The 14,812-nt window shown below is 46.1% G+C and overlaps 1 protein-coding gene across 4 annotated transcripts in view; it reads right to left on the reverse strand.

The window, feature by feature from the left end:
- LOC119971502 (L-fucose kinase) overlaps window positions 1-14,812 on the reverse strand; it is a 393,737-nt gene that overhangs the window by 13,047 nt on the left and 365,878 nt on the right. For all 4 annotated transcript variants that reach the window (XM_038807112.1, XM_038807111.1, XM_038807110.1 and 1 more), the window contains 2 exons: window positions 10,956-11,143; window positions 2,057-2,156 (listed from right to left, as the gene is read on the reverse strand). In XM_038807112.1, coding sequence (XP_038663040.1) covers window positions 2,057-2,156; window positions 10,956-11,143 — 288 coding nt within the window. The remainder of the gene's footprint in view (window positions 1-2,056; window positions 2,157-10,955; window positions 11,144-14,812) is intronic.

Genomic DNA, 14,812 nt, shown 5'->3' on the forward strand with positions numbered 1-14,812 from the left:
GTGTGAGAAGAGTGTGTGTTTGTGTGAGAAGGGTGTGTGTTTGTGTGAGAAGGGTGTGTGTTTGTGTGAGAAGGGTGTGTGTTTGTGTGAGAAGGGTGTGTGTTTGTGTGAGATGGTGTGTGTTTGTGTGAGAAGGGTGTGTGTTTGTGTGAGAGGATGTGTGTTTGAGATGGTGTGTGTTTACGTGAGAAAGGTGTGTGTTTGCGTGAGATGGTGTGTTTGCGTGAGATGGTGTGTTTTTGTGTGAGATGGTGTGTGTTTGTGTGAGAGGGTGTGTGTTTGTGTGAGATGGTGTGTGTTTGTGAGAGATGGTGTGTGTTTGTGTGAGATGGTGTGTGTTTGTGTGAGAAGGGTGTGCGTTTGTGTGAGAAGGGTGTGTGTTTGTGTGAGAAGGGTATGTGTTTGTGTGAGATGGTGTGTGTTTGTGTGAGAAGGGTGTGTGTTTGTGTGAGAAGGGTATGTGTTAGTGTGAGAAAGGTGTGTGTTTCTGTGAGAAGGGTGTGTGTTTGTGTGAGAGGGTGTGTGTTTGAGATGGTGTGTGTTTGTGTGAGAAAGGTGTGTGTTTGTGTGAGAGGGTGTGTGTTTGCGTGAGATGGTGTGTGTTTGTGTGAGAGGGTATGTGTTTGAGATGGTGTGTGTTTGTGTGCGAAAGGTGTGTGTTTGTGTGAGAGGGTGTGTGTTTGCGTGAGATGGTGTGTGTTTGCGTGAGATGGTGTGTGTTTGTGTGAGATGGGGTGTGTTTGTGTGAGAAGGTGTGTGTTTATGTGAGATGGTGTGTGTTTGTGTGAGAAGGATGAGTGAGAGTGAGGTGTGTGTGTGTTTGTATTTGTAAGAGAGAGATGTGAGTGTGTGGGTGAGGGAACAAGGTGAGAGTGTGTTTATGTGAAATGGAATGAAATGAAAATCGCTTATTGTCACGAGTAGGCTTCAATGAAGTTACTGTGAAAAGCCCCTAGTCGCCACATTCCGGCGCCTGTCCGGGGAGGCTGGTACGGGAATCGAACCGTGCTGCTGGCCTGCTTGGTCTGCTTTAAAAGCCAGCGATTTAGCCTTGTGAGCTAAACCAGCCCCTGTGTGTGTGAAGGAGCGAGAAATGTGCATGTCCGATAAGAGAATCAACTTGCCAGCATCATTGCCTACATTAAATATGATAAAAGGTAAGAAATAAGTATTTTTTTGAATAAGTGAACTTTTAAATTATTAACAGGTTAAGTGGTTAATGTTAAGGGGCCATGGGATGGTGGTTAATGTGAGGGGGCTATTTGGCTGGCAAATATATTTGAGACTATGTGCCTCTCCTAAATCCCAATAGACAAATAGATTGTGATGAATGTAGAAATTGTTATAGATTACATTTACTGTTTGTGGCAGTAATGTTACTAAAAATTCTGTTTTAAAATATATACAGGCAGTGTGTCTACGAAAGCTGTAATATAGGAGTCATAAAAGGTGAGGTGATGATTGATTTTAACCATTTACTTGTTTACATATAAATGTCTAATGGGATATTGTTGTGATTGCTCGACATTCCTTGGAGAGGGATTGTATTTAGTTCTTGTTAAGCAGATGATGGGACATCTTCGTGGGATACAAATGATGCAATTAATGGGAGGAGCCAGATCTGTCTGAAGTTTGCAGTTTTGTCAAATGCTATTAGGTTGAGCAGAAGAGTCTGACAAGACACAAGGATTATCAGGTTGTTCCTGAAAAGGTCCCTCTCTCCAAAGGTCAGCACAGATTAGCAAGTAACTGTTTTGTTAACTTACACTTGCACTTTTGTTAACTTTGGGGAATCAGGAGTTGAGATTCAGTCTCTGGTTTGGGTGAATAACTAAGAATTACCCACCTAAGCTAGAGACTGAATCTAACCCAGGCCAGGTCAGAGGTTAAAAGAGACATCCTGGCCTCTGTAATGTAGTAACACTGTGGGAAGCAACTTTATCCGGAATCTTACCTGGAACTTTCTGGTAGTACTACACAAAGTGGTGCCTTTTCCACAGGGAGAGTTTGAGATAATGCAGATGGCAGTTGGGCCTTCCACTGCAGCCTTGCTTACCTTTGATAAAAGCTTGTGCACATTCCTCGGTATTCCTGACCAATGCGTCAACATTCTCCACTATACTGGGCAGCCTGGCGTACCAATTCCTCAGCACATCCTACAAAACAACAAAAATAATCTCAGGAACTGGAATCAATACCAACTGTCTTAGGCCTAGAGCTGCTTACTGACTCCTGCTGATGCCACTCTCACACATGTGACTGGAAGCTATTGGTATTTAGCCAACCTGCTTTCCAACTTCCTCTGTCTGAGAAGAATGTTTTGGTGCAACTTTCTAAGCAAAATGTTTTTATTTATTCATCAGATATGGCTGACGTACACAAGCCCGGCATTTATTGCCTGTCCCTAATTGCCCTTGAGAAGGTGGTGGTGAGCTGCCTTCTTGAACCATGGCAGTCCATGTTCTCTAGGTATACCCACAATGCCGTTCGGGTGGGAGTTCCAAGATTTTGACCTAGTGTCAGTGAAGGAACGGCGATATATGAGCTTATACTAGATGTTACATGTGAGCTGTCTGACTGTGTCCTGCTCACTAGCAGCAGTTCCTGTGAAGAATGAGATCCTGGATCCCGTCTGTCTATTTAATACAGGGGTGGGCAAACTACGGCCCGCGGGCCGCATGCGGCCCGCCAAAGGTATTTCTGCGGCCCACCAAGTCATTTAAAAAAAAAAAAATTTAAAAAAAAAAAAAAAAATTTAAAAAAAATGTTTTTTTTAAGGTTAATGGGGGGGGGGGTTGTTGGGTTACGGGTATAGGGTGGATACGTTGACTTGAGTAGGGTGATCATTGCTCGGCACAACGTCGAGGGCCGAAGGGCCTGTTCTGTGCTGTTCTATGTTCTATATGAGGCGCCCAGAATCATAACCGGGTGAAGTAATTATTTTACTTAATATACTATGCGGCCCTTTGTGAATTGTGAATTTCTGAATGTGGCCCTTGCACGGAAAAGTTTGCCCACCCCTGATTTAATACCTCTCTAGTGCTCCCTCTAGTGATTACTTAGTTCCAGTGTATTTGCATTAACACCTTGTGTATATACAGATGTGCAGATCACTACAGGCACCTCATTTTTTGGTATGGCTGGTGGCATGAGGTTATAGATTCTGGTTGGATACAATTCTACTGCTGATGGCCTACAGTGACTCATGGACCAGAGGAGTGGTGGTGTCGGCAGTGGAGGAGTAGTGCAGGTGAGTACTGTTTTGGAGTAGAGGTGTAACTGTTAAGAGGCTTGGCCAGAGTGGTTGGGGGGGGGGGGGGGGGGGGGGGGGGGGGCGGGGGAGAGGGGGTGTCTGTGACCAGAGTGGTTAATGTGAGGGGTCTATGTATCTGATGAATGTATTTGTGATTGCGTGCCTCTTCCTAATTCCAGAGGTCACCGGCTCTGAGAGTTTCACTGTGTCTAATAGTATTGCATCACTCGCTAGTGCTAATCTAGGTGTGATACTCACCAATGGATCGGTGGCTAAGAGGTCGACTCAAAGAAGCAGAAAGTAAGATAGATCACTGGCGAACAATCAGGGATGTAGTGCTCACCACCCACATCAACTGAAACGGCAGCAGGAAATAAGTGTCCGGAGCCTAGTTTGATGCTGGGTGGTCCGTCTGGTTTATTCTTAGTGTTTTTCAAAGCTATTTTGATACAATTGAATGATTTATTGGGTACGTTCAGAGGCAGTTAAGAATTAAATACATTACTGTGCATCTGAAGTCACATCTAGGTCAGACTGTGTAAAGGTGGCAGATTTCTTTTGTGGTATTATAGAATCCCTGCAGTGCAGAAGGAGGCCATTCCACCCATCGAGTCTGCACCAGCCTTTGGAAAGAGCACCCGACCTCGGCCCACACCTCCACCCTGCCCCCATAACCCAGCCTAACCTTTTGGACACTAAGGAGCAATTTATCATAGCTAATCCACCTAACCTGCTCATCTTTGGACTGTGGGAAGAAACCGGAGCACATGCAGACACGGGGAGAACGTGCAGATTCCACACAGTGACCCAAGCCGGGAATTGAATCCGTGTCTCTGGCTACTTTGTACCTTAGGGGATTTTCACCGTAACTTCATTGAGTGTTAATGTGACAATAAGAAATATTATTATTATTATACGATCAACCATGATCATATTAAATGGCGGGATAAGCTTGAAAGGCCTTTTGGCTCACTCTTGTTTCTATTTCTTGCATACTACTTACTAGTCCAGTACAGGTCATTAGTTAAATAACATAAGCATTATGGTACCATACCTACTGGGACAGTAGGAGGTCATTCAGCCCCTCGAGCCTATCTGTAATTCAACTGGACCATACCTTATCAATATTTGAAAGATGTTTACCAGTCTTGTTCCATCTCCCTTGATGCTCTTACCTAACAAAGAACCGCATATTTCAATTGCGCCCCAGCGTTTACAGCCTTTTTGGGGAAGAATATTCTACAAGTAAAACAGAAAGTGCTGGAAAGTTCAGGTCCAGCAGCACTTGTGGAGAGAGAGAAGCCAAGTTAATGTTTCAAGTCTGTTTAACTCTTCTCCTGAACTATAATGTGTTCAGTTGAAACCGACAAATATGAGCCATGGAATAAATGGAGTATTTTTTCTGCCATACAAGTGGAATTGCTCATGCTGCGATGGCATCCCAGAGCCATAACACCCACATTTTCCCTCATTGGTGCAGAAAGAAAAGCTCTGAAGGAGAGTCACACAGACTTGAGTCATTAACTCTGTTTCTCTCCCACAGATGCTCCAGACCTGCTGTGTGTATCCAGCATTGTCTGTTTGTAGTTCAGACTTCCAGCAGCATTATTTTGCTTCCACTTTTATGGGAGAGTATTCTACAGTTTCGTAGGTTTTTGTGTGGAAAAGTACTTCCTGATTTTGGGCTACTTGGTCTGGCTCTAATTTGGATGATGGGGGCAGCTCCCTTTTAATGATCTGCTCAGGAAGGAACCTCACCGAGTGACACACAGGTGGTAGTTTTACTTTCACACAAATCTGGCACATGGTAAGCTTTGCTACGATCGCTCAAGCTCACTTACCCCAGTGTAACTGCACGGTGGCACAGTGGTTAGCACTGCTGTCTCCCAGGGGCAGGGACCCGGGTTTAATCCCGATGTTGGGTGGCTGTCTGTGTGGAGATTGCACTTTCTCTCAGTGTCTCTTGGGTTTCCTCTGGGTGCTCTGGTTTCCTCCCACAGTCCAAAGACGTGCAGGTGAGGTGGAGTGGCCATGACCTTAGGGTGGGATTTCAGGAATGGCACCCGGGATTGGGCCTATGTAGTGTGACTGTTCAAAGAGTCGGTGCAGACTCAATGGGCCGAATGGCCTCCTCCCGCACGGTAGGCATTCTACGATTCTATGGTGACGTTCAACTACTGGAACCAAGATGACGGATGGAGGGTCACTTGAGAATTAGTTTTATTGTAAGGACGTGAAAAATCAGCAAAGGTACAAATCGCTGTAGGAAATTCAACACCTTGCGCCTGTTCTTTAATTTATTCAGGTCATGGCTGATCTACATCTCAACTTCACTTATCCACCTTTGTTCCCTTACTGAAGAAATCCATCAGCCTCGAGTCTTGAATTTTCATTTGACCCAGTATCCAGAACATCAATACATCATAGAATATTTACAGCACAGGGGGCTGATGCCAGCTCTGCAAGAACAACTCACCTCGGGCCACTCTTCCACTTTTTCCCTGTAGCCCTAGCCTGCAAATATTATCTCTTCGATAATTGTCCAATTCCCTTTTTTTTTCCAATTAAGGGGCAATTTAGCGTGGCCAATCTATCTACTTGCACATCTTTGAGTTTGTGGGTGTAAGACCCACACAGACACGGGGAGAATGTGCAAACTCCACACGGACAGTGACCCGGGGCCGGGATCGAACCCGGGTCCTCAGCGCCATGGTGCATTCACATCTTTCTTGAACTATGACGTCCAAAACTATGACGTCAACCAGCAGAGGGCAGCAGAGCAGAGCTACTGATCAGCTGTTCTGGGGAAATTTGCATACGTGCAGTGAGGTCAGCCTAAGTTGAAGGTGGTTTGTGGAGGGGCTGTTGGCAAGTGACAGTTAAACCCGAAACACTTTGTGAGTGTTTCCCACCCTACCTCCTCCTCTAACCAACCCCCCCACCCCACGGTGGTTGGGAAGCGGGAGCAGGGGCCTGTTGTGAAGGTGAGTGAGTGCCTTTAAATTTGCTTACCTTTCAGCGGGATCAGGGTTTGAGGTAATATCAGGTAAGCTCTTCCTTTCTTTTTCTTTTTCTTGTTTTTTTTTTTTAATCTAGAGGGGATGTCAGGGAAGGCAGTACAATGCTCCTCCTGCAGAATGTTTGAGGTGAGGGACGCCGTCAGTGTCCCTGCTGATTTCATCTGTGGGAAGTGCACCCAACTCCAGCTCCTCAAAAACCGTGTTAGGGACCTGGAGCTTGAGCTGGATGAACTTCGGATCATTCGGGAGGCAGAGGGGGTCATAGATAGGAGCTTCAGGGAAGTAGTTACACCAAAGACTGGAGATAGATGGGTAACTGTAAGAGGGACTGGGAAGAAGCAGTCAGTACAGGGACCCCCTGCGGTCGTTCCCCTGAGTAACAAGTATACCGTTTTGGATACTTGTGGGGGGGACGACTTACCAGGGGTAAGCCATGGGGTACGGGCCTCTGGCACGGAGTCTGTCCCTGTTGCTCAGAAGGGAAGGGGGGAAAGGAGTAGAACATTAGTAATTGGGGACTCAATAGTCAGGGGCACAGATAGGAGATTTTGTGGGAGCGAGAGAGACTCACGTCTGGTATGTTGCCTCCCAGGTGCAAGGGTACGTGATGTCTCGGATCGTGTTTTCCGGGTCCTTAAGGGGGAGGGGGAGCAGCCCCAAGTCGTAGTCCACATTGGCACTAACGACATAGGTAGGAAAGGGGACAAGGATGTCAGGCAGGCCTTTAGGGAGCTAGGATGGAAGCTCAGAGCGAGAACAAACAGAGTTGTTATCTCTGGGTTGTTGCCCGTGCCACGTGATAGTGAGATGAGGAATAGGGAGAGAGAGCAATTAAACACGTGGCTACAGGGATGGTGCAGGCGGGAGGGATTCAGATTTCTGGATAACTGGGGCTCTTTCTGGGGAAGGTGGGACCTCTATAGACAGGATGGTCTACATCTGAACCTGAGGGGCACCAATATCCTGGGGGGGAGATTTGTTAGTACTCTTTGGGGGGGTTTAAACTAATTCAGCAGGGGCATGGGAACCTGGATTGTAGTTTTGGGGTGCGAGAGATTGAGAGTAGAGAGGTCAGGAGCACAGTTTTGACTTCGCAGGAGGGCGGCAGTGTTCAGGTCTGTGGTTTGAAGTGTGTCTATTTCAATGCCAGGAGTATACGAAATAAGGTAGGGGAACTGGCAGCATGGGTTGGTACCTGGGACTTCGATGTTGTGGCCATTTCAGAGACATGGATAGAGCAGGGACAGGAATGGTTGTTGCAGGTTCCGGGGTTTAGGTGCTTTAGTAAGGTCAGAGAAGGGGGCAAAAGAGGGGGAGGTGTGGCGCTGCTAGTCAAGGACAGTATTACGGTGGTAGAAAGGATGCAAGATGGGGACTCTTCTTCCGAGGTAGTATGGGCTGAGGTTAGAAACAGGAAAGGAGAGGTCACCCTGTTGGGAGTTTTCTATAGGCCACCTAATAGTTCTAGAGATGTAGAGGAAAGGATGGCGAAGATGATTCTGGAAAAGAGCGAAAGTAACAGGGTAGTTGTTATGGGAGACTTTAACTTTCCTAATATTGACTGGAAAAGATATAGTTCGAGTACATTGGATGGGTCGTTCTTTGTACAATGTGTGCAGGAGGGTTTTCTGACACAATATGTTGACAGGCCAACAAGAGGTGAGGCCACTTTGGATTTGGTTTTGGGTAATGAACCAGGCCAGGTGTTAGATCTGGAGGTAGGTGAACACTTTGGAGACAGTGACCACAATTCGGTGACCTTTACGTTAGTGATGGAAAGGGATAAGTATACCCCGCAGAGCAAGAGTTATAGCTGGGGGAAGGGCAATTATGATGCCATTAGACATGACTTAGGATGTGTTGGTTGGAGAAGTAGGCTGCAAGGGTTGGGCACACTGGATATGTGGAGCTTGTTCAAGGAACAGCTATTGCATGTTCTTGATAAGTACGTACCAGTCAGGCAGGGAGGAAGGGGTCGAGAGAGGGAACCGTGGTTTACCAAAGAAGTGGAATCTCTTGTTAAGAGGAAGAAGGAGGCCTATGTGAAGATGAGGCGTGAAGTTTCAGTTGGGGCGCTTGATAGTTACAAGGAAGCGAGGAAGGATCTAAAGAGAGAGCTGAGACGAGCAAGGAGGGGACATGAGAAGTCTTTGGCAGGTAGGATCAAGGAAAACCCAAAAGCTTTCTATAGGTATGTCAGGAATAAAAGAATGACTAGGGTAAGAGTAGGGCCAGTCAAGGACAGTGGTGGAAAGTTGTGTGTGGAGGCTGAGGAGATAAGCGAGATACTAAATGAATACTTTTCGTCAGTATTCACTCAAGAAAAAGATAATATTGTGGAGGAGAATGCTGAGACCCAGGCTATTAGAATAGATGGCATTGAGGTGCGTAGGGAAGAAGTGTTGGCAATTCTGGACAAGGTGAAAATAGATAAGTCCCCGGGGCCGGATGGGATTTATCCTAGGATTCTCTGGGAAGCCAGGGAAGAGATTGCTGAGCCTTTGGCTTTGGTTTTTAGGTCATCATTGGCTACAGGAATAGTGCCAGAGGACTGGAGGATAGCAAATGTGGTCCCTTTGTTCAAGAAGGGGAGTAGAGATAACCCCGGTAACTATAGGCCGGTGAGCCTAACGTCTGTGGTGGGTAAAGTCTTGGAGAGGATTATAAAAGATACGATTTATAATCATCTAGATAGGAATAATATGATTAGGGATAGTCAGCATGGTTTTGTGAAGGGTAGGTCATGCCTCACAAACCTTATCGAGTTCTTTGAGAAGGTGACTGAACAGGTAGACGAGGGTAGAGCAGTTGATGTGGTGTATATGGATTTCAGTAAAGCGTTTGATAAGGTTCCCCACGGTCGGCTATTGCAGAAAATACGGAGGCTGGGGATTGAGGGTGATTTAGAGATGTGGATCAGAAATTGGCTAGTTGAAAGAAGACAGAGAGTGGTAGTTGATGGGAAATGTTCAGAATGGAGTTCAGTTACGAGTGGCGTACCACAAGGATCTGTTCTGGGGCCGTTGCTGTTTGTCATTTTTATAAATGACCTAGAGGAGGGCGCAGAAGGATGGGTGAGTAAATTTGCAGACGACACTAAAGTCGGTGGAGTTGTAGACAGTGCGGAAGGATGTTGCAGGTTACAGAGGGACATAGATAAGCTGCAGAGCTGGGCTGAGAGGTGGCAAATGGAGTTTAATGTGGAGAAGTGTGAGGTGATTCACTTTGGAAAGAATAACAGGAATGCGGAATATTTGGCTAATGGTAAAATTCTTGGTAGTGTGGATGAGCAGAGGGATCTCGGTGTCCATGTACATAGATCCCTGAAAGTTGCCACCCAGGTTGATAGGGTTGTGAAGAAGGCCTATGGTCTGTTGGCCTTTATTGGTAGAGGGATTGAGTTCCGGAGCCATGAGGTCATGATGCAGCTGTACCAAACTCTGGTACGGCCGCATTTGGAGTATTGCGTACAGTTCTGGTCGCCTCATTATAGGAAGGACGTGGAAGCTTTGGAACGGGTGCAGAGGAGATTTACCAGGATGTTGCCTGGTATGGAGGGAAAATCTTATGAGGAAAGGCTGATGGACTTGAGGTTGTTTTCGTTAGAGAGAAGAAGGTTAAGAGGTGACTTAATAGAGGCATACAAAATGATCAGAGGGTTAGATAGGGTGGACAGCGAGAGCCTTCTCCCGCGGATGGAGGTGGCTAGCACGAGGGGACATAGCCTTAAATTGAGGGGTAATAGATATAGGACAGAGGTCAGAGGTGGGTTTTTTACGCAAAGAGTGGTGAGGCCGTGGAATGCCCTACCTGCAACAGTAGTGAACTCGCCAACATTGAGGGCATTTAAAAATTTATTGGATAAGCATATGGATGATAAGGGCATAGTGTAGGTTAGATGGCCTTTAGTTTTTTTTTCCATGTCGGTGCAACATCGAGGGCCGAAGGGCCTGTACTGCGCTGTATCGTTCTATGTTCTATGTTCTAAAACTGGACACAAAGCTCCAGTTGAGGCTAAACCAAGGGTTTATGGAGCTTTTTTGTTTTTGTATTTCATGCCCCTATTTATAAAGTGCATGTATTTTACACTTTTGGGAAGCATTCTCAGCTTTGAGATCTGAGTTTGAGTTCAGCCAGGATTGGGAAGAAAGTCTCTTTCTATAAGCTCTCAGAGTCCTACCAGAGTAGGTTTGGGTTGTCTCAATGTAGTTTCTAGAATATCCTCCAGAAAGACTTTAACATTCCCTACTGAAGATCAACTAACTCAAACAATCTTTGCTATCCACCTAAGAGAGTCTCAATTTAGTGTTTCATGTAAAAGAAGGCACCTCCAACAGTGCAGTGCGAAGAGAGTAGACTATGTGCCCAAGTCTTGGGATAGGACCATCACCTTCTGATTCAAAGATGACGATGCTATCAAATGCACCAACTCAGCACGGTGTGAGGATCGTACCTGGGCCCACTGGTCTCATGGTTTAGCTCAACTTCACCAATGGGAGAGCCTTTCTCTGTGGATTTCAGTTAATCCCCTAATAATAATTTTAGGATTAGTATGATATGTCTCTGTCGGGAGTTCCCTCAGGGCAGAGGATATTGTCCCACACCTGGTATAGTACGTGGGACCTGATAAGGTCACTTCAGGCTGCTTCTGAGGCACTAATGTTGTGTGACGAGTAGCTAACCTGTAGAAGGTTACGTGCAAGGCGTGTTTTCCCCGTGTACACCAGCAGAAGGTGGTCATTCAGAGTCTTCACAAACTCTTCCGTCACTGTAATGCGCTCAACGTCTACTCGCAGGGGCAACTGGGGCTTGGACCGACCAATCTTGATACCAGGCACCAGACCTCCAACCTGATCCTGCCAGCCTCCACCTAGAAGATTATGGAATTTTAATAAGGAGAAAGACAGATGTACATGTACACAGAAACCTTACATTTAAAAAAAAAAGTTAGAGTACCCAATTCATTTTTTCCAATTAAAGGGCAATTTAGTGTGGCCAATCCATCTAGCTTGCATATCTTTGGGTTGTGGGGGCGAAACCCACGTAAACACGGAGAGAATGTGCAAACTCCACACAGTGATCCAGAGCCGGGATAAAACCTTGGACCTCGGCGCCGTGAGGTAGCAGTGCTATCCACTGTGCAGCCCAGAAACCTTTCATAACCACAGGACATCATAGGAATAAAGAATCCCTGAAGTGCAGAAGGAGGCCATTCGGCCCATTGGGCCTGCACCAACCTTCTGAAAGAGCACCCTACTAGACCCACGTGCCCACCCTATCCCCGTAACCCCACCTAACCTTTTGGACACTCAGGGACAATTTAGCTTGACCAATTCACCGACATCAGTACATCTTTGGACTGTGGGAGGAAACTGGAGCTCCCGGTGGAGACTCACGCAGACAGGAGACGTGATGGAGACGATAGACAGTCACCCAAGGCCGGCATTGAGCCCGGGTCCCTGGCGCTGTGAGGCAGCAGTGCCACAATGCCTCCCATCCCACCCTGCCGCAACATCCCAAAGAGCTTTACAGCTAGTGTACTATTTTTTAAGTATGGTCACTGTTCTAAAACAGGAAACACAGGAGCTTATTTGTGCAAAGATTTCCCTCCACGACACCCTGATTGCCCCAACATCCCCTGCACTAGCCACAGTTAGGAGAGTTCCACTTCCTGTGGCGTCACAGGATCTTTTACAGAATTTGAGAGGGTGACCTCGGTTTAACTCTCATCTGAAAGACAATGCAGCATTTTCTCAGAACCTTACTGAGATGTCAGCCGAATGAAGGATTCATGCCTCTTGAGTGGGGCTTTTGATTCGGGGTGAGAGTGCTACCTACTGTGCCACAGCTAAAAAGCTAATAAGGACATCGGAGGCTTCAATCTTCGTGTTGACAGGGCATTCTCTAACATCCACATTGGACAACTGTGAGGCATTCTTTTTCCAAATATTGACTGGAAACACTATAGTTCGAGTACTTTAGATGGGTCCGTTTTTGTCCAATGTGTGCAGAGGATTTCCTGACGCAGTATGTAGATAGGCCAACGAGAGGCAAGGCCGTATTGGATTTGGTACTGGGTAATGAACCAGGACAAGTGTTAGATTTGGAGGTAGGTGAGCACTTTGGTGGAGCAAGTTCAAGGAACAGCTACTGCATGTCCTTGATAAGTATGTACCTGTCAGGCAGGGAGGAAGTGGTCGAGCGAGGGAACCATGGTTTACTAAAGCAGTTGAAACACTTGTCAAGAGGAAGAAGGAGGCTTATGTAATGATGAGACGTGATGGTTCAGTTAGGGCGCTTGAGAGTTACAAGTTAGCTAGGAAGGATCTAAAGAGAGAGCCAAGAGAGGACATGAGAAGGCTTTGGCAGGTAGGATTAAGGATAACCCTAAAGCTTTCTATAGATATGTCAGGAATAAAAGAATGACTAGGGTAAGAGTAGGGCCAGTCAAGGACAGTAGTGGGAAGTTGTGCGTGGAGTCCGAAGAGATAGGCGAGGTGCTAAATGACTATTTTTCGTCCGTATTCACACAGGAAAAAGACAATGTTGTCGAGGAGAATACTGAGATACAGGCTACTAGACTAGAAGGGCTTGAGGTACAGAAGGAGGGGGTGTTAGTGATTGTGTTAAAATAGATAAATCCCCAGGCCGGATGGGATTTATCCTAGGATTCTCTGGGAAGCTAGGGAGGAGATTGCTGAGCCTTTGGCTTTGATCTTTAAGTCATCTTTGTCTTCAGGAATAGTGCCAGAAGACTGGAGGATAGCAAATGTTGTCCCCTTGTTCAAGAAGGGGAGTAGAGACAACCCCGGTAACTAAAGACCAGTGAGCCTTACTTCTGTTGTGGGCAAAGTCTTGGAAAGGTTTATAAGAGATAGGATGTATAATCATCTGGAAAGGAATAATTTGATTAGAGATAGTCAACATGGTTTTGTGAAGGGTAGGTTGTGCCTCACAAACCTTATTGAGTTCTTTGAGAAGGTGACCAAACAGGTGGATGAGGGTAAAGCAGTTGATGTGGTGTATATGGATTTCAGTAAAGCTTTTGACAAGGTTCCCCATGGTAGGCTATTGCAGAAAATACAGAGGCATGGGATTCAGGGTGATTTAGCAGTTTGGATCAGAAATTGGCTAGCTGGAAGAAGACAAAGGGTGGTGGTTGATGGGAAATGTTCAGACTGGTGTCCAGTTACTAGTGGTGTACCACAAGGATCTGTTTTGGGGCCGCTGCTGTTTGTCATTTTTATAAATGACCTGAAGGAGGGCTTAGCATGATGGGTGAGTAAATTTGCAGATGACACTAAAGTCGGTGGAGTTGTGGACAGTGCAGAAAGATTTTACAAGTTACAGAGGGACATAGATAAGCTGCAGAGCTGGGCTGAGAGGTGGCAAATGGAGTTTAATGCAGAAAAGTGTGAGGTGATTTATTTTGGAAGGAATAACAGGAAGACAGAGTACTGGGCTAATGGTAAGATTCTTGGTAGTGTGGATGATCAGAGAGATCTCGGTGTCCATGTCCCTGAAAGTTGCCACCCTGGTTGAGAGGGTTGTTAAGAAGGCGTAAGGTGTGTTAGCTTTTATTGGTAGACGGATTGAGTTTCGGAGCCATGAGGTCATGTTGCAGTTGTACAAAACTTTGGTGCAGCCGCATTTGGAGTATTGCGTGCAGTTCTGGTCGCGACATTATAGGAAGGATGTGGAAGCATTGGAAAGGGTGCAGAGGAGATTTACCAGGATGTTGTCTGATATGGAGGGAAGATCTTATGAGGAAAGGCTGAGGGACTTGAGGCTGTTTTCGTTAGAGAGAAGAAGGTTAAGAGGCGACTTAATTGAGGCATACAAGATTATCAGAGAATTAGATAGGGTGGACAGTGAGAGCCTTTTTCCTCGGATGGTGATGTCTAGCATGAGGGGACATAGCTTTAAATTGAGGGGAGATAGATATAGGACAGATGTCAGAGGTAGGTTCTTTACTCAGAGAGTAGTTAGAGTGTGGAATGCCATGCCTACAACAGTAGTGGACTCGCCAACAATAAACGCATTCAAATGGTCATTGGATAGGCATATGAATGATAAGGGAATAGTGTATATGGGCTTTAGAGGGGTTTCACAGGTCGAGGGCCGAAGGGCCTGTACTGCGCTGTAATGTTCTATGTTCTATTCAACCATCTTCACAGTGAGAATCAGCTTCACCTGGCTTGGGGGAATGGTTTTCTACAAGATTGCCCATTCGAGACCTTGGTAAAGATCCAAAATGCAGGATAATATCCAGATTGAAAAGGTACAACTGTTAAGATTGCACCAAGCTTGACTTTGAAAAGCCTGTAGATCGAGGGAGGAGGGGGTGGTTGGGAGTCCCTCAGCTTTCAGCTGCTCTGTACTGAAACAGAACACTCCTTCTAAGGCAACGGAAACACTGACTGCCCCTATACCCCCCCCCCCCCCCCCACTTCACAACAAGAACATTTAATTTGGTTAATCGCACAATAACAATAATGGTCTGTTTCGAAAAGTCCTTCAGATATCCTGATTATTGAGC

The sequence above is a fragment of the Scyliorhinus canicula genome, chromosome 9, assembly GCF_902713615.1.
Source record: "Scyliorhinus canicula chromosome 9, sScyCan1.1, whole genome shotgun sequence".
In the NCBI taxonomy this organism is placed as follows: domain Eukaryota; kingdom Metazoa; phylum Chordata; class Chondrichthyes; order Carcharhiniformes; family Scyliorhinidae; genus Scyliorhinus; species Scyliorhinus canicula.